Here is a 26,074-nt window from a genome sequence, read left to right on the forward strand (position 1 = left end):
AATCATGAAGAATATTGTATTTCTCAAATTTTTCTGTACTACTGTTCAATTTACTATGGACTCCAGTTTTTACTTAGTAGAAAAAAAAATTGTTCAACTTTTCACCATTTTATTACAAATGGTCTTCAAGTTAATTTAGTAACTCAGATGTATTCCAGTTCATTCCTAAATACTTTTTAAAAACTTTTTAACTGGTCAAGTAGACTGAGGATCATCAGGGTCTGGTTTCATCTGATCTGACATTGATTTGCTTTTCAAGAGTGCCTTGATGAGGTCAAAGTCATCCACATCATCTGTGCCCTGATTGAGCAGGTCGTCATAACCCAGCCAGTCACTCAGGCTCTGCTCCAGGTGGAAAGGCTCAACCTGCCCCAGTGGATTCCCACATACTTCAGGCAATTGGTCAAAGTTCACATGTGGCTGGAGATGCTGTCTGACCACATCAACAAGCATGACCTCAGAGATCCTCTCAGCAAACAAAATATCACTTACTCTTATCTGTAACCAATACAAACATACACATGTACAACCAAATAAAAGATGACAGTGACTCTTTGTTTCTAAAGTAATTGACTGACACTTAAAGTAGTGAGTAATTATTGTGAGCTTTGAAAGTCCAATGATAAGTACAATATATAATACAGTTCTACTTGTGAAAAGTAATGGTATATAAAAGTATTAATCAATGAAATAAAACTGTCAGTAGGCTCTATATATGTTCATCAAGAATCTGTTAAAAAATTTGTTTTTGGTGATATGGATGTCATCATGGGTGAATAAAATTTTTGAAAAGTAATTTTACAAAATTCAATTAATTATATTTGTGGCATAATTAATCTTTTTTTTTAATTGCTCATTTTTCATTTTATACCATAGGCTACAGTCTAATATATTTTGTGGGCCTGTAGGGCAAGGGGTTATATGGGAGAAGGTTTTAGGTGCTCAAAAACACAAGTCCGCTCAGCTAGAGCCAGGATTCAAACTCAACCTCCCTGTGAGGTATAGAAGTTGTTCATGCCCCTCAGCCCCACATCCCATAAATCACAGGCAATGTTTTAATAGTCAATGAAACATGTCCCAGAAATGTAATGTTTAGATTGAAGTGCCCTTGGAAAGCTAACTCAGTCACCTCACAAAGAATAGAGTGAGCAATAAATGATGTAAGGTCAAGATTTCATATTTGCTTTCTGTGTTTGACATCATGACAACTAGCAATGACTCACCTCTAAAGGGATGTAACCTAACTTCTTTAAGTGAGCTACTCTCTGTACTTGGACCCCCAGCAGTTGTTTTGTGTTGGTGATGAAATGATCAGCACTTCTCAGAAGTAAGGCAAGCCTGGAAGATAAAGAGAAGTAAGAACAAAGAGCATCTATGCATGTGGGTTTATTTTGGTGACATGGCTCAGTCATCAGGGGTGAATACAATGGTTGAATTGTCATTTTACAAAATTCAATTCATTATTTTTGTTCAAATAAATCTTTTTTTTTTAAATTGCTTTTGCTCATTTTTCATGCTGTACCATTATGCTATGGTCCTTTCTATTTTGTGGGCCTGTAGGGTGAGGGGGCATGAGGGAGAAGGTTTCCCTGCTATCTTTTGATGCTTGAAAAATAGCATATATATATGCATGTTTATTGTATTTACTGATGAGAAGTAATAACTCAACTTTCATTAGAATTGTAAACAAATTACTTTATTGAACACTTTTTCCTTGTTTAAAAAGTCGAGTTGCAAGTCATTTTACATTGCACACAAAAAACAAAAAAAGAAAATATTTGAAAATAAAAAACAATTGACCAATAAGCATGTTTGTTGCTGTGAGAAAGATCTTGGTTTTCATCCTTGATCTATCATGATATTTTGATAGTAAGTTTTGAAGTTCACTTTTACAAATATAATTATGAACAGGAATTACAAAACATTGTTTGGAACAACAACCTTGACTAGGTGGATACAAAAAACTTAAACTCACATTGATGCCTCTCTTTTAAGCTGATTTTCATAGCTAAACATTTTTTTATATCACTCAAATTATTACATTTCAAATTCTCATTCAATTTAAACTGGACATTAAAAGTTTGCATCAAGAATAATAGTAATGTTTACTTAAATAAATAAGGGCTAAGTGAATCATATTCATAAAAACAAACATTGAAAAGAAGAGTGCTACACCACATGAACTCTAACATTGTTTATTCATTTCCAAATTATTATAGATTATGTTTTAAATAAGGCAAACATAATCTATAATTTGGCAATTGGGTAAGTCTAAGTCTAAATGAAGTTGCATCTAGTAAGTTGCTTGATTTAAGCTAATTCCACCCTTCTTTTAAATTAATTTTATAAGCCTTAGTAAATATAATTATTCTAAAAACATTTAATGCATTACCAAAAAAATCTAGTTCCTTATATAGTTTATAAAGTAAGTATTACTTGGGATAAATCTGACAGCCATCTCAGTTTTTACTTTGGATGTTCTCAATGAACAAAACAGCATTAAATCTATGCAAATGAGAGACACTTTCCCCTTCCCCCCCTGACATTCAAACACTTCTAAGTTAACAACTAGTAGCTACAGTATTAAACAAATGGAATTTTCATTTTCTAAAAACTTTTCTTCAATGTTACTTTCACATTTGAAACAAACTGGGGATCCTTTTTTGTTTGACTTACTTTTTAACAATCTTTTCACTGTTTTGAAGACCATCTGCCTGAGAGTAAATAAATTCCACAGGTGCACCTCTGTTGTCTAGGTTAATGGTATGACCTGATGATTAAAGTGGCACTGTAATGTTATTATTTTATTTTAGTATAAGAACTGAATCCTAGTCAGTTCACTCCAAAGTCTTTTACTTGCAAGGAACATAATCCCCCCCAAGACACTTAACCCTTTAGTGTTCTAGACTAACAATGTCGTCATTCCTTGATGGTCTGTGTATGTTTTGTCACCTTCATAAGGCATTTGTTCTATAGTCCTCTGCAAGCATAGAGTCACATCCAAAGAGAAAGTCTGCAGCATAGTCAAGGAGAATGAAAAGATGTTACATTGATGTAATCTTGTCTTCTGTAGCAATGATCATTAACATACTTGATTACAATTGAAATATTACCAACATATTCAGATATTGAAAGAATCACTTTTTTAGGTTACAAATAAGAACATGATGGAGCCTAAAAATTAGGATTTTTTGTGTGCTGATTTTGGATTTCAATTTAAAACCTAGTAGCACTAATGCCATGATAAAAACAAAGACTAGAAATAGATATGAAATAAAAACACTTCATATGTTAGCGTGATTAGGAGACAGTCAAGTTTGGTTCAATGAGAAGATATTAAAAAGTAAAGTTTCCTTTTCAGACTCTGCGATCTATGGGGCAGTCATCTGTTTCTATGGCCAACGGTTAACAAGCAGGGTGTTATGTGACCAGCGCAACAATCAACCGCCTTTACTTTCCCCAACTTAAGTCAGGTACCCATTACAGTTGGGTGGACTCAGGGGTGCCCTAAAAATCCAGAAATTCAAAATCCCAGTCTTCACCGAGATTTGAACCCAGGCTTGGAAGCCGAGCGCTTAACCACTCAGCCACTGTGCCCCCCTATGAGAAGTTATTGGACTTAGGTATTTGTTTAGAAATGACAGAGACCCTTTCTTTGACGAATTGAATGTTCTGAATTGTGATCACTCTTGATTGTATTGTTTCATTGTTAGCCTTTACCTGTGTTCAATTGTTCATTGGAAGTTTAGTTGTTACCTCAGATTAAACATAGTTTACTCAAGAGACAGTGAAGAGGTTTACAACACTTATTGTCAAAATTAGAATAGGAAAATAATTCTTTCAATTTGATTTTAATTTCTGTCATTTGTCATTTTCCCTTTGTGTGTTTGTTGAATTACTCAAAAGATGCCTGTGTCATGTTTTGGCATATTACATATGCTTTGAGTCTGTTCCACACAAGAAAACATCACAAGGTAAGCATTGAAAAAAAGACTATGTTTACTCAACTTCAACAATTGAATAAACTTTAATACAAAGAAGGTAAGAAACTGAATACTTCAATTTTATTTTTTACAAGATTTCCCAGTACTGTTTGAGTTATAATAAAATTATTAATTTTGTACTCTTGTACATTAAAATAAAACAAAGCTAATCTAAATATTATAATCTGCACCTTATAAACAAAATAAAAAAGAACTTACATCCATAAAATGGTAATGAATGATGAAACTTTGGACCAAACATTTGGTTTAAAGCAAACTTGACACTTTTCGCTGCATTTTTATAACTGTCTGTTAATGAAAAAAGTAGATCATCATTAACAAACACTAAGAAATCTACAAATTTATGTTTTCTAGAAATTTAGTGTATGAATATTTTCAAACTTATTGTAAAAAATAATATAAAAGTTAAAGGTGATCAGGCTTTGTACATTGTGATGAATGAAATATCTCAAATGGAAAGAGACAAATAAGTATTCTTCAACACTCTCAGAGTAGTTACAGCATTGTTGTCTTACATGTGAATTAGAAATGTATAAAAGTAAGTAAGTTTCCCTTTCTGACCTTGTAGTCTATAGGGCAGATGATATAAAGGTCATCTGTTTCTTTGGCCTACGGTTAACAAGGGTGTTATGTGACCAGCACAATGACCAACCGCATTTACTTTTTCCTAATTAATGTCAGGTACCCATTTAGAGTTGGGTGGTCTCAGAGGTGCCCAAAGATCCCGAAATTAAAAATCCCAGTCTTCATCAGGATTCGAACCCGGGACCCTGGTTCGGAAGTCAAGAGCTTTACCACTCAGCCAACGCGCCTCCTCAATTAGAAATGCAGGCTTCCTACAAATATTTTAATTTTCAAATAATGTTATCTAAGTTTATTCATTCAAGTTATAAAAGTTGAGCAACTTCTGAAACTTAGCAATCCAGAGGGTAAAAGTATGTGAAAGAATCACATATATTTCATTAGGACACAGTTAATTGGTCCCCTTCAGTCGTAACAACTATGATTCATCTCCTAGAATACTTTTTCATGTGACTTTGGAGCCCTATTTTGGAGAGACACTCCCATCCACATATATTGCAGGCTTTCGGTTTGGTAATATATGAGCCAACCTTCCAGAGTTGAGGCCCATGTTTTTTCACAGTCCATAGCTTTATTAGTTACTGTCTCTCTCCAACGAGTGCGGTCTAGGGGTATGTTGTGTATTTATGTTTCCTGTTGTGTGTTGTGAACTGATCTGTTCTAGTGTGTCAAAATGTCATGGTGTCCAGGTCAGCTTGTGTGAGTGTGTGTACTGTGTTATGTGAACTGTTTTGTCATTCTTGTTCAATAAAGCCTAGCTTCAAGACATGTCTTCCTGTAGTGTTTTATTAGGTCACTACAGGGTATGTCTTCCCAATGTTCAGTATCAATATTCACTGTTTTGAGGTCTCGTTAGATTTCATCCATGTAACGGAGGTGACCAGTTTTTCTTGAGTCAAATGCGAGTTGCCCATAGAGAATGACTTTGGGGATGCGATTGTCCTCCATCAGGCAAACATGAACAAGCCAGCGCAGGTGGCGTTGCCTGAGGACTGTAAAGATGCTGGGAAGATCTGTTCGCACAAGGATCTCAGTAATGCACTCTCTCTTCCCATGTGATTTGCAAGATCTTATGGAGGCAGCGCAAGTGGAATGAGTTTAGTTTTCTCTCTTGCTTTGCATAGAGCACAGTGAGAACATATTGACATCATGTCCCCTGTATAATTATCTAGAACTCTTTAAACCCAATAGACCATACTGTAAGAGGATGCTGTGTTTACAGTAGAAGTACTAATGTGGTACTATGTGTTAGGAAGTTACCATCAATTTTTTACATTAATAATCAGAACATAAAAATTCATTTTATAAATTTCTGACTTTCCTTCAGAAATGAAGTATTATATCCTATCTGAGAACTATTGTAAGATGGCAGCTGGAATGATTCAAACTCATCAGTCCAGCATGTTGACAGTGTGGAGCACATAGCACACAATCAGGCAGATATACAAAAACGAAGCTACTCTCTTTTTTTTTTTTTTTTTTTTTTTTTTTTAGTGAAAACCAGATATGTATATAAGTTGTTTTTTTTAATCTAGAAATATTTGAAACAAAAGTATTGATACTACAATATCCAAGACCTACAAAGGATATTGAATATTAACTCATTGACTGCGGTGTTTTGTTTTAAAAAAAATGCTACTTTTTTTTTAAAAATAAGAAAATGTTCCAAACATGGCTAAAACAAAAATTTATTGTTTAACTACCAATGATGCTATAGTAACATATTTGGTATCAAAGTAAAGGTAAATGAATGGAGAATGTGAAAATGTAAACATCTTTCTATTTAAATATAAGATACAAATTATAATCTAAATAATATGACACTCAGAAAAAAAAATGGATGCCAACTTTAGAACTTTTGAGACCTAAATTTAGATTTTGTTCTTGTATTACTGTTGAAACAGCATATTTAGACTATTTACAGCATTTTCAAAAAGAAATGTGATAAAACAGTCAATAAAAGATGATGAATCATTGATTATATTATTATTTTTACCTTGTTTTTTAGTCAGAAAAAAAGTGAAAATTATTGCGCTTTTCATTACTACCAATAACAATAGATACCAGTACTAAATCTATCAACCAAATGCACTCAAATATTATGTACATTTGAATCAATGGGATATAGATCTAGATTTGTCTTTTTTTTATTTGCATAGAACATCTTTCATTCTAATACTAGACCAGTGCAAGACATAGGCTAGCGAGAGATCAAAGCCTAAATCTCTAACTAGATGAAGGACAATAAAAATCCTAATTCATTTTACCTAAGATTTAGACATCGAATAGATCATTATTACTGTTCCTTTGTGATATTTTCAAAAAGAAATGTGATAAAATAGTCAATAAAAGATGATGAATCATTGATTATATTATTATTTTTACCTGGTTTTTTAGTCAGAAAAAAAAGTGAAAATTATTGCGCTTTTCATTACTACCAATAACAATAGATACCAGTACTAAATCTATCAACCAAATGCACTCAAATATTATGTACATTTGAATCAATGGGATATAGATCTAGATTTGTCTTCTTTTTATTTGCATAGAACATCTTTCATTCTAATACTAGACCAGTGCAAGACATAGGCTAGCGAGAGATCAAAGCCTAAATCTCTAACTAGATGAAGGACAATAAAAATCCTAATTCATTTTACCTAAGATTTAGACATCGAATAGATCATTATTACTGTTCCTTTGTGATAAATTATGGATTTAGAATAGTTTTATATTTTACTTTTATTTAGTAGTAAACCTTTTGGAGTGCAACTTGAACCAGTATACTCAGGCGAGTATAGTGATGGTGATGATTTTTACCAAAAAAACAATACTAAAAAAAATTGCTAGAAAATATACCAAGAAAAGGCCCAGCATGGTGGATGAATATTGGATTTAGATCTGCCATTTCTGTTGTTTTCATTTATCTAAGGGTTAGATCTATAGGAATCTACAAAGGTGTAAAGATAAAAGCATAGATCTAGTCAACCTTGATCTACATTCAAGACCTAGCCCTAGTCTAAGGCTAAGGCCTAAGCCTAAGCGTATAAGGCAATACTAGATCTAGATCTAAATCTAAATGCTAATTATGTCCAAGTCTGCTTCATCCTATGCTAAATTTGATCAAGATCTTCATTATTACAATTCATAGAAGTATAAATAAAACAATAATAAAGCTTCTTCAGTAGTAAACATTGTGGGTGTGTCTTGGACAAGCATAGCCATGATGTTGTAGATTTTTACAGATAAACAATACTAAAAAAAAAGAAAGAAAATGGGGAAAAAATGCCCACAGTGGATGATTATTTGATATAGATCTACCATTTCCTTTCTTTTTATTTACCAGAAGCTTAGAACTAAAGATATATCTAGATCTAGAGTCCAAGTCTAGAGATAAAAGCTTAGATCTAGTCAATCTCGATCTACAGACTACACCTAGCCTACTGACAATAATAGATTTAGATCTAAATACTAATAATATAGATATAATCATTATGAATACGCTAAATTTAGACCTACCTGAATCTAATCTAGATCAAATTCTTCATTATTACTATTTATTTGTGATAATTTTTAGAATAATTATAAAGTTTCTTCAGTAGTCAACATTGTGGGTGTGTCTTGGACTAGCGTAGTCATGGCGACGTTTTTTTACATTGTAAAAAAGTAATAAATAAATGTCTAAATAAAGCCAAAAGCTTCTAATTTCTATGTAAACAAAGGATGAAGAACTCTTTTATAAATTAAAAATAGTTCCACTGTTGTTAGTTAAAATTTTTAATTTAAAAATGCAACGAAACAAAGGTAGGGTAAGAACGTCTATGGGATAAACGTTCCGTGCGTTTAGGGCAGACAGACCGTCTATGGGATAGACGCTCCACACTCATTGAGTTAATGAAGCTTTTTTTTTTTTGTACTAAAGGTAGTAAGAGAATATATTTGTGTAAAAACCAGGCATATAAATCTTTTTTTTTTTCTTTATACATAAATAATTGGAATTTTTGTTCAATACCTTTCTCTTACAAAGGAATGACAACTTCTTTTTAAAACAGGAAATAATAGCTTTTGGGTAAATTTCCAAATTGTCAAATGTCAGCATTTACTGTGTCTATTTACAGCTGCTTTTTGCCAATGTTTGAATTTGAGGAAACTCAGCACTTAACAAAGAAAGTGACATAGAAAAAAACTTTACAAGCTCTACTGAAGTTTTCAAAAGCAATATATCTAAGACTACTCACCATGGTACATGAAATAAGTCCCTCTACTGTTTCTATTCAACAGCCAAGTTAAACATTTCTGAGGGTCATTGCTCATCTCCATCACAATGGCATGCTTCATCACTTTTAACCAGGTGCTGGCTATGGTTTTGTCTGGAGACTTCAACTCTAAAATACAAATGTTAATAGGTTGATAAAATGAGACATGAAGCTTGTTGAATTATTGATGTTTACCCATTGTTTCTTTTGGCTACCTCTTTACTTGTTTCTACTACTTTATTTTGTAGGAAGGTCTTAGCTAATGTTGTTAGCCTGTCTTTTTTTAAAGCCAATTACTAAAAATGTGATATAGCTTATTCAACCATTGGTAAAACTCTTTCATGTGTCTTAAGCTGTCTTAGTTTTTCCAAAAGATTTCATAATAGGAATTTAAAAGAATGAAATTCATGTCTATTAATACTACATAGTTTGGAGATATTCTGCATTAGCCATTAGGCATTTAAAAAATAGCATTGAAGAGAAATAGAACTATCACAATATGTTCCATTTTAGATTTCCTCAAGCTTCTCTAAACTTTTTAAGTTTCATTGTTCCCAAAAACACAAGCGCACTACTTATTTCATCCTACAGGCAATAAAACTGACTCATATTTGTGTATTTGTTCAATAATTTAAAATCTTATAAATATTTTAAATTTATGTTAAATATTTTAAATACATTTTTTTCATTGCTTTCATATTATATGGCAAATCTTTCATGCTTACAGTATGCTCAGTGTGCTATGGTCCTATCTTTTTTGCAGACGAATGGGAGAAGGGGTACCTGGGAATAGGTTACCATGATACCTTTAGGCACTCAGCAAACACAACTCGGCTCAAGTCGGGGTTCAAACTCGAGCCCCCATGATAGGTAGCCAAGTGACCTCTCAGTCACACATCCCAAATATTATAATTTGTATACTTTAATACAAATTATCAGACATTAAACAGGTTAAGTTAAGCCATAGCTGTTTAATTTTGATGTTGTGTATCCTAACAACCAGAATGTATTGTATCCCCTAACAACCAGAATGTATTGTATCAATCCCATTGTGGTCATGTATCACTCAACATGTTCTGATAAATGATTGAAATATGCTTTTACCCAAACTTTAATGACTGTGATTTACTATAGTAAAAAAAAGATATATCTTCATACTTACTAGAAACCTTAGCAAAGTAGTAATCGCTTGCCACACGCTGTGAGAAGTTTTTGGGTAAAATGTTGATAAAGGTGAAGGAGGCTAGAATCTCCAGCAGATGCGCCTCATTCAGGTGATCAAATCTGTCCCACAGACAACTCTCCACCTAGAGACAAGAGAAACAGAGACATAAGCTTAAATTATTTTCAAAAGTGTGAGGCCCTCTAAGCAACTGATATGTAAAGTTCACAAAAAAGTGTGTGTGGTGGTCAGTGACTTTACCCCAACCCTTATTGACCAGTGGTTAGTACACTGACCTTTACCCCAACCTTTACTGTCCGGTGGTCAGCACATTGATCTTTAGCACATCCCATACTTTCTTCAAGAAATGTCTAGAACCCATTACATGAGTAGTATCATCAATTTCAAGTTGAATCCTAGTGTACACTTTTTTCATCAGAAGTGTATTACAAGGCCACTCAATTAACAAAATTCTTATACATTTCTGAATAGTCATAGTGATGGCTCAAACAAGATCATTTGTTATAGAAGGCCTCACCACTGAGCTGCGACATCACAACATGTGGGCTGTGGAGACAAATAGCTCATTGCCAAGTTGTACAGGCATGTGACATGGTCTAAACTGCCCGCAGGTTGCAACGCTGCAAGTCAGCGTTCAGGCTTCCTACAATTGGTCTCGGCTCAAAGCACCTAACCCTTGTCAACACGACTATGCTAGATTCATAGAAAGATTAAAGAAGCTCACTAAGAGTAAATACCATTTTTAAAAAGGCTTCTGGTTGAGAAGGGAGGTAATTCAACTGTCCAAATGCTCTCAATACTGCATAAAGTTGAAGTGGTTCATAGGAGTATCCATAATGGGTAAAGTGGTTGGCTGCAGCATCCATGATAAGGGGGGAAAGATATCGACAATATCGACTATACTCAACGCACATGGCAATGACACTGGTCTGAACCTGAGAACCAAACAGCATAACAAGTGAGCATAAAAATAAATATTTTTTTTTATAAGTTGAAAGCTTCCTAATTCTAAAGAAATTAAACTCCTCGCAACTAATGTGATTTTAACTTTCATATTTTATAAGCTGACGATATTGTATGTCAAGAGTATGAATTAATAGTTATATGTTTTTCTTTCATTACAATTCATATTTATTGCTAGTCTAAACAGTCATAATTTGATTTCCTTTATAAATATGAAAAAAAAAAATGGAAGGTTATAACTGAGTCAGGTTTTTTGTATGCGAATAACTAAAAGCCCTCTCACAACAAGTGTTTATAAATATATCCCTACCAAAGTGTTTATCTTCTCTTGGTATAAACCGCTTTCATTTCACTTGAAACAATTTTTTATACACTTTTAAAGTAGGAAATGCAAATACATGTCTACATAAAACAGTAAAAGTTTTTATCCATTTGGGTTAAACCAAGGGCTTTGATATTTCTGTAAAAAGTCAATGCCCATTAAAAATTGTATTTAAAACTACTGTTGTTTTTTTTCCAGATTGTAATGTTCTTTAATATTGTAAGGAATGGGCCAGCAAAGAATTAAAGTATTGCTTAGTCCTATTTGTATTTGTCATTAGTAGTAGCATTTCAGAAAATAAAAAAAAAAACAACCATTAGAAAAATTCTTTTTACTTAAATGCTAAATTATATTTAAATCAAAGATTATACCTCAAAGCCAATTATTAATTTTTTAAAAATCTTCAAAGAAAAAACATTTGCACATCTGTTCCACTGGGTGTAAACTATAAACTAAGACTGGTTCTCTCCCTCTTATTTTCTTACCTGCAATCCTTTTAATTGAAGACATCTTTCTATAACTTTGAATAAATTCTCATCCACAAAGTTAAACTGAAGAAAGGTGTTAAGAAATGACAACATTAAGGGAGGTGTCATCTTATGGATATGTACATATGCCCAGCGACCTGAAACAATAGGATAAACATTCAAAAGATTGTACAAGTGACTAAAACAATAAACCATAGAACCCAGAGAGAAAAAATGAGATGTACTAGATATAAATCTGTTGTTGAGCAATTTGTAGAACAAAGTAGAACAAAAATAGCAATGCAAAAAGGGAATCTGTTGTTTTTTTTCCTGTTATTAAATCTTATGACACTAGATACAACAGAGAGCAAGAAGACAGCAAAGAAAAGAATGAATTAAGGAAGTGAGAACAAACTACTATAAGAAGGTCAAACAATTCATCAGACCACATCCCTAGCAAGAGTCTACAATATCAACCAACAACAACTTCCAGGGAAAATTAGAAGAGCTAAAGAGGAGTAAACTTAACTGGATACTAGGCAGTTTTGAACGAAGGTTCTCAGTTCAAATATATATATATATATATATATATATATATATGGAAGAAGGGAATTTTTTAATCAGAATTTTAGAACAAACTGCCAATTTTTTGGGCATGTAAAAGGTGATCGTCAGTTTCTGGCTTTATAACACCCTCATTGACTGTTGACATTGAAACACGTTGATTAAAAAATCATGTCTATTTTGCAGCTTGGTCTGAAATACAACATCACAACAAAGACATGAAATAAGATGCCTCTGTCCTATCATTTAGAAGAGGGAGAAAAAAAAGGAATAATGATGCTACTAATCCAGCAATGTCCATAATGCTACTTCATTCTTTCAGTTTTGATTTACTCACTAAGATTGATCATTATTGATGAGTTGTTGGTTCTCAAACGTAAAAGGTTTTTGAGGCTGATGGCTACACTGTCAGGTGTCAACTTGACCCAAAAGTGATTCAAAGGTTTCTCCAGAAAAGTCACCATGCTTCTGTAGCTAAATGGAAGTGCCTGAAGAGTTGATGGAAATGTTTCTTCATTGAGTTCTTTGTACCTGCACACAAAATAATGTTTTTTTAATTAATTATTTACACAGCACTGTTAGCAAACATATTGTAACCATGAAGAATTTTTTTTTAAATATAACAGACATAAAACAATACTAATGTTATAGACATACATTCATTATTTTATGTTTTTATTTTAAAAATGCTAAAAAGAAGAGAAAAATAAAGATTGTAAAGAAATCTGGGGACTTCCATGACAGTCCACAAAACTATTAGCATGCATGACTAGATTGACAATAAATGCTTAGGTCATAATGATCTTCTCTTTTGAAGTAATGCCTGTAATTCACAAGATAACACAGTTAAGGTGAATTTTGCAACCTATATTCAATAGTCTGTCTTCACCAAAGACACTTGGTCACAAATAACTATCATTATATTTATTATATTATTTAAGTCTATCTTTGTAAACATGGCACATACAAGCAGCAGCAGAATACAATTGTAATGGAAAGAAAATGAAGAAAGAATGAAGAAATAAAGGAAAGCTTCAATTATGACTCTGACCATTAGATCTTGGTTCATGTGTCTGATTGTGCATTGCCATGGGATTGAGAATGAGATTTTACTGATTTGAAACTTTTTGGGAACTGTACACTCTACTGATTTGAAACTTTTTGGGAACTGTACACTCTACTGATTTGAAACTTTTTGGGAACTGTACACTCTACTGATTTGAAACATTTTGAGAACTGTAAACTCTACTGATTTGAAACATTTTGGGAACTGTACACTCTACTGATATGAAACATTTTGGGAACTGTACACTCTACTGATTTGAAACATTTTGGGAACTGTATACTCTACTGATTTGAAACATTTTGGGAACTGTACACTCTACTGATTTGAAACATTTTGGGAACTGTATACTCTACTGATTTGAAACATTTTGGGAACTGTATACTCTACTGATGTGAAACATTTTGGGAAATGTACACTCTACTGATCTGAAACATTTTGGGAACTGTATGTATGCTCTACTGATTTAAAACATTTTGGAATCTAGATAGTCCTGTCTGATCTTGATATGTGTGACAATATTAGCAATGTTGCCACATCCTATATATGTGGTTTGAAAAACAATCTTTCTCACTGAGTGTAATTATTTTTTTCCCATCACGTTTTGATAAGGGTTGATTTTTTTAAGCTAACAAGATATTCAATGATCATCTTATTATATAAACATTTGAAAAAGTAAAACTAAAATTGACAAATTTTCTTACCTGGAGAATAAATGCACCCAAACATTATTGGAAAGTTCTTCACACTTAGCTTTGATCTCTTCACGTGCTTCTGGCCCTGTTCTAGCACAATATTTGTCAAAGTGTTCTTGCCTGAGTGTATCTTGGTCATCATTGCTTAAAAACCTGGAAGCATTTTCTGAAACTATGCTCATTGGTGGCAGCTTGGACCTAACAGTTGGTAGATAATCTTTAGATATCTTTTCAGTACCAGATTTTAAAATGCAGGCCAGAGTAAGAAGCTCTTCAATGGAGAACTGACCTTCCCCAAGTCGAATCTGCACTTCTGTGTTGACAGCATTAAGACAAGAGGGACTAAAGCCTTCTGCTGCTATGTAACAATCAACAAGGGATATAAGTGCTGTGTTAGCAAGAAGTCCAATGTCTTGCTCAACAGTATCGTACAGTTCACGCATGACAGCTGAACGTATGAAAGAATGAATTTGATTCCAGTCTGTATTTAGATGCTTTAGAATGTGAAGCCTCTGCAGGGCAAATGCTGCTGAGTACCCCCTCACTTTATCAGATGGCACTTCTAAAAGTCTGAATATATCATTGACAGAGGTACAACTCTGCAAAACATAACGAAAAGTGTTGTCAAACTCAGTTTCTTGGCAGACTTTCTCGCCAGTGTAAGAGTGTGATGTGAAAGGGAAAGAGTTGCGAGTGGCTCTTCGAATTAATATAGGCAGCTCTTCAATGTTAATACCATCTTGCACCAACATGGTAGACTCAGTGAGTACCTTAAAGGAACTGCTGTCTGTACTATAACATCTGTATTCTTTTCTATGGGAAACATGTCCTTTAAGTAGCAATGGTTGAGTTTTATACTGATGATTATAGTCAGAGTTAGTTAGAGTCTGGCAGCACAAAGCATTTAATGAACTAATAGCCTTTAAAGTTTCTTTTGGTTTGCAAAGTAATCTATGTGGATTTAAGGAAGACATCCTCCTAATATGAATGCTGAAAAAAAAAATCATAATATTTAACAAATCAAAACATTTTAACTTTAAAAAAAAAAAACAAGAATACTTCATTCTATCATACAATGGAATAAACAAGAACTCAATGTCAATCAGAATATCTGAAACACTTTTTATTAATATTCTATACATTTCTTTCATGGAAGAAAAAGTTTGCAAAAGTAATAAATATAAACCATAAATACTAAATCACAACCTAATAAAACACTCAGACACAAAGATAAAGGCAGATTCTTATTCCATATGCAAGGATGAATTCATTAAAGTGCTATTTCTTCCCCAATGCTTTTAGAGCTATAGATATATAGAACAGGTTGCCCGAAACAGCCAGAAAAAAAAAAAAAGTCTTATTTGCATTTAACTCTCCAATTTATCTTGCACAAATAGATTGACACACATAATTGTCTTCTTCTTTAACAATTTATTAGATAAGATGACAATAAATATAAATGGTAAATTAAACAATATATATGCTAAGATTCTAAAAGTCACAAAACTTAAATGGTATGGACACATTAGAACTTTCAAGACCCTTCAAAAAAAGGTAATGGCTAAGTACCAGAAGGAAACAAGAGAGGACTACAAAAGAGGAATGTATGACATTTTAAACTAAACTGGACTCTGATTTGATTTGATTTTTGGATTTGAGGCACATCGGCACAATTTAGGCCATGTCGTGCCTGCAGTCCCTCAAGGACTACTCTCTCTCTAAACAACAAGGGCCAGATTCTATACAGTCATATAATTAAAATCAAGGTCTATTCACAGTTAAAATAGTAAAGGTAGTAAAAATTTAAATATTTGGTAAAAATCTAATGTAAATAGTGCATGTTCACAAATTCAGAAATCAGATCTTCGTAGATAGCCCCACTTCCCGAATAAAGCCCAGTACCTTCCCAGGGTCGACATTATTAAATAGTGTTTTTAGATTAGTGGCTCTAAAATATTTCGCCCTGACATCCTGGTATCTGGGGCAATCAACGAGGATATGTTCCACGGTGAGGCGAGAGTCACAGTACTCGCAAAGTGGGGGCTCCTCTCTCTTCAGTACAAAAGAGTGCGTGATGTAGGTGTGGCCAATCCTAAGTCTGGACATGGTTGTGCTACCACGCCTTGTCAGACCCTTAGATGTGGGCCGCCACCTGACATCCGCCACAATCTGCCTGAGTTTACTGTGAGTCTCAGCCTCCCATCGGTTCTGCCACTCTCGATAGGTGGCAGAGGCAATACTTTGTCTCAGGTCCGAGTAGGGAATTTGGGTTCCTGACACCGCATGATTTAGGGCTCTCTTTGCTTCTCTGTCTGCGGCTTCGTTTCCCTCAATGCCAACATGGGAGGGGACCCAGATGAAGGTGACATCCCTACGGTCGGCTGTTATTAGGTCCAACAGCTTCAGGCTCTTATGTACCAATGGGATGTCAGTCTTCATCCGCCCCAAAGCTTGCAATGCAGATTTGGAGTCGGAGCAGATTATAAATTTACTCCTTTCTGATGCTTTTACGGCCATAAGTGCAAGCAATATTGCGTGCAATTCGGCCGTAAAGATGGAGCAGCCATCGGGGAGTCTACGGGAGATTGTTTTGCTCCGAAAGGAGCAGGCACACGCGACCTTTCCCTCCATTTTGGATCCGTCTGTGTAGATGGTGCCACAATCTCCGTAGCTCTCCTGCAGTTCCCTAAAGTGGACTTGTAGTATGCTTGGGTCTGTATTTTCTTTTTTGAAATTAAGGAGGGATAAATTTAATTTGGGTTTATTCATTAGCCAAGGAGGATTCTGAGGGGTTTGTATTTTAGAGATTTGGTCAATGGGTGGGGTTAAATTTTGGATGGGTTCTCTCATTCGAAGGCCCAACGGCTGTATGACGTTAGGCCTTCGATTGTATAATTCTACCTCTGTGGGGTTAAATATGGAGTCAAAAGCAGGGTTCGTGGGGTTGGATTTTAGCTTGACTATATACTGCATTGCAAGCTTTTTCATTCTTATATCCATGGGGAGTACTCCAGCCTCCACATGGAGACTTGGGATAGGTGATGTACGAAACGCGCCGAGACAGAGACGCAGGGCAGCATTTTGTATTGGTTCCAGTATTTTTAGGTACGACTTCCTTGCTGCTCCATATATTATGGATCCGTAGTCTAGCTTGGATCGAATTAGACTCCGATAGAGCAGCAGCAAGGTATCTCTGTCAGCTCCCCAGTCCGTATGGCTGAGTACTCTTAGTATGTTTAATGACTTTTGGCATTTCTTCTTAAGTTCCTTAATGTGGGGGAGAAAATTAAATTTGGAATCTAAGGTGAGGCCTAAAAATTTTGTAGTTTTCACGACAGGGATCTTCTTTTTGTGTATAAATAGTTTAGGGTCTGGGTGGAGTCCCCTTAGATTACAAAAATGCATACTAACTGTTTTGGAGTCTGAGAATTTGAAACCATTATAGTTTGCCCAACCCTGAATTTTGTTTAAACATAACTGTAATTTCCTTTCTAAGGTGTTCATGTTTTTCCCAAAAGTAAGAATGACAAAGTCATCAACATACAAAGAGCACTCTATGCCAGGGGACAGCACATTTATGATGCTATTTATTTTAATGTTGAACAGGGTGACTGACAGAATGCTGCCCTGGGGTACACCCATTTCCTGGTCATGAGTGTCAGAAGCGGAGTTGCCCACTCGAACCTGAAATTTTCGATCTTTCAGGAATTCCTCCACAAAACGGGGGAGGTGTCCCTTAAGCCCCATAAGCGCCAGGTCACGTAGAATGCCATGTTTCCAGGTTGTGTCATAGGCCTTTTCTATATCGAAGAATACAGCTACTAGATGTTCTCTTCTGAGTAATGCATTTCTAATATAAGCTTCCAGCCTTACCAGGTGGTCAGTTGTTGTCCGCCCCTGCCGGAATCCGCACTGGTAGTTTGAGATCACTTTATTCCTTTCCAGGTACCAGACCAGCCTACTGTTAATCATTCTTTCCATGGTTTTGCAGATGCAGCTTGTTAGTGCTATTGGTCGATAGTTAGCTGGGTCAGAGCCGTCTCTTCCCGGTTTAGGTATTGGTATAACTGTGGCTTTCCTCCAGCTGTTTGGGAAAGCGCCTGTTTGCCACACACAGTTATAGACCCCTAGCAGGACTGCCAATGAGGGTTCGGGAAGGTGCTTGAGGAACTGGTAATGGATTTCGTCTTCTCCAGGCGCTGTGTCATGTGACTTGTCCAGCGATTCCCTCAGTTCCTCAAGCGAGAACGGTTTGTTGTAGTCTTCATTGTTCTCTGACCTGAAATCAATGGGGTGTCTTTCCTCCCTGGTTTTGACTTTTTGGAACTCTGGCGTGTAGTGTGCAGTGGATGATTTTTCTGCTATTGAGGATGCAAGGCAGTCAGCTATTTTTCTGGGGGACGTGACAGTTCGTCCTTGGTTTTTCAAATGCCCTATTGCATTTGATTCTTTCCCTTTGATTCGCCTTACTGCCTTCCAAACCGCTCTAGCAGAAGTTTTGGCATCCAGACTGCCGACAAAACTTCTCCAGGAATTCCTTTTGGCTGACCGTATGGTTTGTCTAGCCTTTGCTCTAGCTATCCTGAATAGCTTTAGGTTTTCCTGGGAAGGATTCTTTATAAATGCAGCCAGTCGTTTTTTCCTATCACCAATAGCACTTTTGCAAGCTGTATCAAACCATGGTTTGCTAGGCCGTTTTGGATTTGCAGAGGTTAGGGGTACAACTTTCCTGGCTATACTTAGTAGCTTGCTAGCAAAGGTATCAGCTGGGTTCTGTTCATGGAGGATATTTTCTGTGATATCCTCAGAGCATCTTTTTTGGAATTGTTCCCAATCGGCCTTATTCAGTTTCCACCGCTGAGGTCGTCCCAATGAAGGGAGATTGTTAGTAATGATGATTGGGAAGTGATCACTTCCCCGTAGATCATTGCTAACTGACCATTTAAAATCGTCCAGAAGTCCGGGGACGCATACGGTGAGGTCAATGCATGTGAATGATCCAGTTCCTGGGTGCAAGTAGGTCGGTGATGCATCATTAAGTATGCATAAATCATGTTGGAGGAAGATATCCTCCAGCATACGACCTCTTGTGTCGGTATTGTTGGATCCCCACATGGTGTTATGGGCATTGAAATCCCCAAGGATTAAATAAGGCCGGGGGAGTTGTTTCAATAGGTCCTCCATGTCTGTTCGATTTAATGGAGCGCCTGGTGGTAGATACAGGCTGCAGCAAGTGATAACCTTGTGAAGGGTTATCCTAGCTGCTACGGCCTGTAGTGTGGTCTGTAGTTCTACCCTCTCATGGGGGATGCTATCCTTCACAAGGATACAGACTCCACCTGATGCTCTCTCTGCATCCTCAACATTCTTGGTGTAAGCACGGTAGCTTCGGAAGCTGATGCAATCTTTCAGAAATGTTTCCTGTAAGCAGACAGCTACAGGAGTCTCAGAGTCCATCAGTAGCTGCATTTCCTCGTAATTGGCCTTGAGGCCTCTACAATTCCACTGTACAATTCTGGAATCCATGGCTTATTCTAGATGACCTACTTGGAGCTATTTGGCCTTGGGGGGCCCCCGGAGGGGTTTCCCTTTATTCCAGTGACCTTGGTATTTTTATTCTTGGGTTTGGATGGAGAGGAGGACAACCCCCTTTTGGGGGAAGTCTTTCTCTCTGGAGAGGGGAGATCCCTCTGGTTAGAGCGGAGGTTATTTCCTCCTCTCTCACCTCGGGCATCCTCTCCGCTTTGATTTCTCCCCTTAGGGAGTTGGTCAACCTCTAACTCGGTAGAGGTTGGGGTGTCTGGCTGGGTTCTCTGAGGAGAACCTGTGTCAGACATGATGTCTCCGGGTTCTCCCGGAGTATTGGTTTTGACATGCTGCTCAGTCTCCATGCTCTCATCAGCGAGCACAGAGAACCTGTTCTTTAGCATGACAACAGGGCTTTCTTGTTTCTTCAGAGGTGTGTTCTTTGGCGGTGTTTTCTTCTCAGTTGGGGGAGGAGGAGGGGGTGGTGGGGTCAATGTGTCCGTCTGTGTGGCTATGGATCTTCCTTTCTTAGCAACAGCCTGGGCGTAGGTCTTTGTCAAGCCGAATTGGCCCTTGGGTAGGGCCAGTACAGCCGATTTCGCCTGGCTAAAGGTACATCCGTTTCTTGCCTTGTACTCCTGCACGGCAACCTCCTGTTTCCACACAGGGCAGTCCTTGGAGTAGGCTGAGTGGCCAGCTTGACAGTTTGGGCATTTGAACTGGGCTGTGCAGCCCTTGTCCTCATGACCCTCTCCAGCACATCTGGCACACACAGTGTTCCTCTTGCAGACTGCCGCGCCGTGTCCATAACCCTGGCACTTGAAGCACCTCATGGGGTTAGGTATGTAGGGCCTCACTGGAACTCGTAGGTATCCTGCCTTCACATACTCTGGCGGTGTCCTAGTTCCGAATGTGAGGATAATAGTGGCGGTTTTGACCTCCTCACCCTCCCTGCGCCTGGTAATGCGCCGGGCATGGGTGACTCCTTCAATGCCCTCCACTATTTCCTTCTCGGAACATTCCAGTAGGTCCCTAGAGCTGATTACACCTCTGCTGGTGTTCAGACTCTTGTGTGGCATGACTTCCACTTGGAGATCACAGAGTCTTCTGCATCTTAAAAGCCCATCAGAGTGTGTCTTGCTGTCTACTTCTACAAGGAGTTCCATTGTTTTGTGTAGCTTAGACACACTCTTGGGCTCTCCCACTACTGACTTGAGTCCCTTATAGATAATAAAAGGGCTCAACTTTGTCAGGCTTTTTCCCTCCTCTGTGCATCTAACCACCAGAAATGATGGCCAGGTGGCACAGCTTTTTGGGACCTCCTCTTTTTTATCGTCAATTCGACGTTTCTTGCCCAGACATAGGTCTGGGGCAAGTAGTTTTGTGTGTGTTTTTTTTTCCATATATATTTTGGTTAATTCGGCACCTGTGCTCCCCACCCGCAATCGAGTCCAACAAGGGGACGGGCCATTCGGATGTCCAGAATGAGCCCGCCAGGGCTACACAGGTGCTATACTCAGTCAGCTGCTACATCGGACATGTGTCCGATACAGCAGCTCCCTGATTGACCCTCCAGCCACCGCCCTCCAGCATAGGTCGACGACCTATGCTGGTAGCTCGGCATGACCAGCCGGTTGACCCAGAGCGGGCCATCTGGGTCTCAGGTCTAGGGGAACTTGGAGCCAAAGTATTGTGTTGTTGTGGTTTATCCTCAGATAGCCACCACTCAAACACCAGGATCTCTTTATCCCCCCTTACCCGTCGCAGTCCACGGCAAACGGACTGGTCTAGGACGTAGTGAGAATTTAAAGTTAAGGAGACAGTGTGATGATCAATGAAGGCAGACTTAGGAGAAGAGGAGGCAGACACAATGATAGAAAAGAAGTAGGGCACTTTTGAGCTCCAAAAGTGCTAAGGAAAGAGGAGCGCAGTTTAACGTCATGTCTCGGGACGATAAACTGGACTCTATTATTATACTTAAAAATATCCTGCGGTACAAAACATGGTGGAGAAAAAAAAAGAATGAAAACACCTTGCCTTCTCTACGAAATAAAAAACTTAAGTAAATTTTGATTTTGTGCATGTGACTGCTACATCAAGTGACCAAGGTCTCTCTTCATACAAATCTTACACAACTCAAAACAGTACAAAAGCATCAGAAAGATTGGGCCCAATTTTCACAAGTGCACTCAGCTGATTTTGTTGTTGTTGTTTTTTTAAAGACTAAATTTTTTAACCTATAAAATCTATGTCAATATGTACTTGTCATAAAAGAAAAATTTGGTGGAAAGTTCTTTTAACAAATTACAATGAAGATGTTTAGATCTAGAACTTAATTTTAGATCTAGAAATGTGAATTAACATTGTCATTTTAAAGTGGGTTTTTTTTGTCATTGACTCCTACTGCCTAGTTTAGTGTCTTAAGAAAAATTTCATTTAGTCAACACTTCATTAGAATGATGGGATCTAGATATATCTAGATAAATAAATTTGGCAAGAGAACAAAACTTACAACCACTATGTAAAAGAAAAAAGAGCAATAATTAAGAAAAAAGGACATCATTTCTGAAAGGGCAAAAGCAGTGCCAGATAATCCAAAATTTCCAACAAATTTTTCAACACTAAAAAATTAATAATTAGATTTTAGATCTAGTATATTGATCTAATATCTGGAAACTTCCTCATTCAAGAATCAATGTAGATCTATAAAACAACTCTCATATTTACATGTTTGATGTAAAAAAAATTTTGACTTATTAAATGTTATAGGTTTTAAATGTTATAACATATATAGTTTAAATAAAGTAGATATTATTATTATTAATATTATATAAATGCTATTTTTTAAATTAATTCTGGATCGATATCTAAATTATATCACAGATGCCTCTACTCAACTCTACTACCTCTAGAATCTAGATGCAATAATTATTATAAAGCAATATAAATTAATAATTTAATATTCAAATATCATTCATTATATTGCACTTGTCACACATTTTTGAGTTTATTCTAAATCTAAAATATCTAGATCTAGACTACAGACTACAGTTAGAGCCGCTGTGACTAGAGGTAAGTAAGAGTCTAATAATAAATTTGTAAATATTTTGTTTATTGTTATCAATGAGAAGGCCTTCTTTTTTTTTTTTTTGTAGACTCATCACTAAAGTAAAGACAAGTCAAATACTAGAATAATTTATTAAACTCAATTTGTATCGCTGCTGAGGGTGCTGTTAGTGTTAATAATGTTATTGTTAAAATCAACTGCTATGCTTCACTCATCACTGCAGTTTTTTGCACTGAATTAAATTCTCAGTAGAGTCAGTAATTCTGAATTGCAGTAAAAGTAATCTTAGTAATGCAGTTCATTTACTTCATAAGTACTGTCATTAGTGTCATAAGTCACTAATCATAAGTAAAAAGATGATAAGTAATTGAATATGATTTAGACTATAATGATTGACAATTATTTTAAAGGGAAACTCCGATGGTTTTGACAATTTTTGATAGAATATGTGTTTTGATAATATGATTCTTTTTTTTTTCTTTGCAATAATAACTTATTATTTGATGTTTTTCCGACATAATTTTCCTGCGCATCCAAAACAGTCAGACTTTCACCGGGTTTCTATGTGACGTCACAAATGTGTTTTTTAATAATCTATTTCACTTATTGTATAACAGGAGACCATACAGCAAAGTTTACATTCTCGTAAAAGAAATATATCTTGGTCTATGCAGTTAGATCTAGGACCTTGTAAGCAAAGAAAAAATGAGTATTAAAATTAGATTTACATGCTTGACTAACCATGGCAGTCTGTATTTTCTCGCCAGACCACTCAACACACAATAAGCACTATCGCTTGGTTGTCTTTTCATGAACGACTACACGTAGTCTCAACTAGCCTTACACTGACCTGTTTGTTCAAATCAGTCAAACACACGATCTATTTACTTCTTGGGACAGGCTTAGATGAAAGTGTTACTCTTGTTCTCGAGTTGATTATCCTAATGCTTTTAGATCTATCTGTACATGTATATAATATATATATATATAACTGTATCATAGCTCTGGACTAGGCCGTCACTAAGCCTAACAGCTACTGTAAGGATGAAGCGATACGATTGGTCAAATCTAGTTTCTCTTTCAGTATTGTTGAGGGAAGTGATGTATGAATAGTATGAACTAGCTTAAAACAAAATCTCAAAGAACCCCGTTTTTTTTAGATGTCAAGAATTTACTGACTAATTTATTAAATATAAATGTTTCTAAGCATTTAAATAAAAAATGGTAAAATGTTTACTATTACAACTTTTTACACAGAATTTAAATATGTCAGTAATAACTTAAATAAGTAACTCAAATTTGAAAAACCATCGGAGTTTCCCTTTAAATTTGATTTGATAGATGTCTAAAGTGACCAAAGTCTTTAGTCACTTTAGAAAATTAAAGTTAAACTTTAAGTTAAAGTCTCACTCTGAGTAGTCTGAGTCACAGTGAGTCTAACACTCTAACTCTTTTTAGTCTTAACTAGACTAGTACTAGTACTCACTAGATCTAGTTAAATCTAGTTAAATTTTAAATCTAGTAGTTGTACTTGTAACTTGTAGTTGTAGTTGAGAAGTAGTCATTACTCAGTGACTCAGTCAGTAAGTAACTCACTGAGTTTACTGAGACGACTGTCACTGAGTGAGTACTCTTAAGTTTAAGTTCATTCGTCCGGAGAATCGTTAAATCTAGATTTATATAGATCTAGACTCTATTTATTTTCTCATAATAACCTTTCTGCCTATTGACACTATTGTCAGACCAGCGACCTCATAATTAGATAAATAAACAAGGATGTTAACTTTGTTCTTTCACTGAAGACTTTTGTAATCGTTAGTAGAAAAGAGGTTATATATTTGCACACATGCCTATATAATATACACATGCACTTTATGGTTAGGGTTAGGGCAGAGACGCCTTATATATACTTGCCAAAAATGAAATGCGTATTCCCAGACCTGGAAATGCGTATTTTGAGGGACAAATGCGTATTTTCTTAAATATCAAGAAATATACTCAGGAAAGACTAAAACTAAATCATTCAAGCACACAACTAAGATAACATTCACGAAAGGCAGCAATCCAAAAGTTAACACTGCATAAAGTTACATAAGACATTTTGTACAAATGTGTCAAAATATATAGGCCTACATTGTAGTCTTTGTCATAGACTTTTCTAGACCAAGTTAGAATAATAAATTAATATAATCTTGTTAATTGGCAATGATCTTATGATCATAATGCCTCTTGTGTGCTTCACATTCCATAATAGCGGCAACAGAAAATTCATTCAAAATAATGGGAATTTTTGTTACAAGTGAAATTAGACTTAAACCAGATGTAATGGTTTGCTTAGCTCGATCAGTGACATCTTGTTTTATAAAATTAGTTTTGTTTATAGGAAATTTCCTTACAAGGTATCCAAACGCTGAACATATTTTATATCACTCAGATTTTCTTCTTCCAGAGCCTTTTTATTTTTGCAGAGTTAGCAATGAAAGCTTTGGCATCCTCTACAGTGCCCCTGATTTCATTATTTGAATTTAGTCCTTCATAAGTAAAGGAACCTAGCTGAACCAATATTTCTTCTATGAAAACCTCTGCCCTTCTCTAGAATAAATCTAGATCTGTAGGCAGCTTCATTAACAGTTGATGTTTTTTTTTTAATGTGCATAGGGATATTTAAAGGTCTTTTAACAATTCCACAGAATTGTAGGCTCTATCGTGGATGTGAAATGGCCTACTAGATCTAGATCTGTACAAAGTTGGCCAATTAACCCCTTTTTAAATTTTAGATTCCATATATGATAAGAAATTGCTGCTTTTGATTAGATTTAGATCCAGATCTAGTGACAGATATCTTGAGCCTACCACTTCTACTAGATTCTAAAGTGACTAGACCTAGACTCTACATCTAGTCAGTCGTCTACATTAGTAAATCTAAGTCTATTACACACGTACAAGATCATATCTAAAATTAGAATGTAGACTAGAATTAGATCTATATCTAAATCTACAACAATCTAGATATTATATTTAAATTACACAATTAAATCTAGATCTAAATTGTCTTTGTAAAGTCCGGGGCACTGTAGAGCAGCGGTTCTCAACCTTTTATGCTCTGCGACCCCTTTTTACAATCCCCCATTCTGCCGCGACCCCCCCCCCCACACACACACACACACACATACAGCAAAAGAAGAATAGACAATAACTATCCATATTATCGATGGTCTTAGGCATTAACCCTTGGCAAATCGTCAATCGACTCCCAAGGGGGTCGCGACCCACAGGTTGAGAACCCCTGCTGTAGAGGATGCCTTTTGACATTTTCTCAATATAATATGAATATAAATAACTGAAGCTCCTCCTGTGTGATCCAAGATGAACACAGTTACATTTC

The 26,074-nt window shown here is 35.9% G+C and overlaps 1 protein-coding gene across 6 annotated transcripts; it reads right to left on the reverse strand.

Moving 5' to 3' along the window:
- On the reverse strand, positions 1 to 24,483 carry LOC106058968 (uncharacterized). Of its 6 annotated transcripts, none has more exons than XM_056004036.1 (11): positions 24,405 to 24,483; positions 14,106 to 15,086; positions 12,676 to 12,869; positions 11,793 to 11,932; positions 10,760 to 10,957; positions 10,002 to 10,146; positions 8,822 to 8,968; positions 4,203 to 4,292; positions 2,677 to 2,770; positions 1,224 to 1,338; positions 1 to 498 (listed from the first exon to the last, which is right to left on the reverse strand). In XM_056004036.1, exons 2-11 carry the CDS (start codon positions 15,068 to 15,070, stop codon positions 196 to 198), a joined length of 2,391 nt encoding a protein of 796 aa, XP_055860011.1. In that variant the 5' UTR covers positions 15,071 to 15,086; positions 24,405 to 24,483; the 3' UTR covers positions 1 to 195. The 6 variants fall into 6 exon arrangements, with proteins under 6 accessions (XP_055860011.1, XP_055860009.1, XP_055860008.1 ...); XM_056004034.1 differs by having other exon boundaries at positions 24,221 to 24,450; XM_056004033.1 differs by having other exon boundaries at positions 24,176 to 24,450.
- Between the last annotated feature and the right edge of the window lie 1,591 nt (positions 24,484 to 26,074).

Source organism: Biomphalaria glabrata, chromosome 11 (genome assembly GCF_947242115.1).
Source record: "Biomphalaria glabrata chromosome 11, xgBioGlab47.1, whole genome shotgun sequence".
Classification (NCBI taxonomy): domain Eukaryota; kingdom Metazoa; phylum Mollusca; class Gastropoda; family Planorbidae; genus Biomphalaria; species Biomphalaria glabrata.

Coding starts and splice junctions, on each gene's coding strand:
- LOC106058968 (XM_056004032.1), bottom strand. CDS start 23,501: ATGAAAAGACAACCAAGCGATAGTGCTTATTGTGTGTTGAGTGGTCTG. Junction 11,933..12,675: donor ATCAATAATGATCAATCTTA/GTGAGTAAATCA, acceptor CTATTGTTTCAG/GTCGCTGGGCATATGTACAT. Junction 10,958..11,792: donor TTCAATTAAAAGGATTGCAG/GTAAGAAAATAA, acceptor TTTGGTTCTCAG/GTTCAGACCAGTGTCATTGC.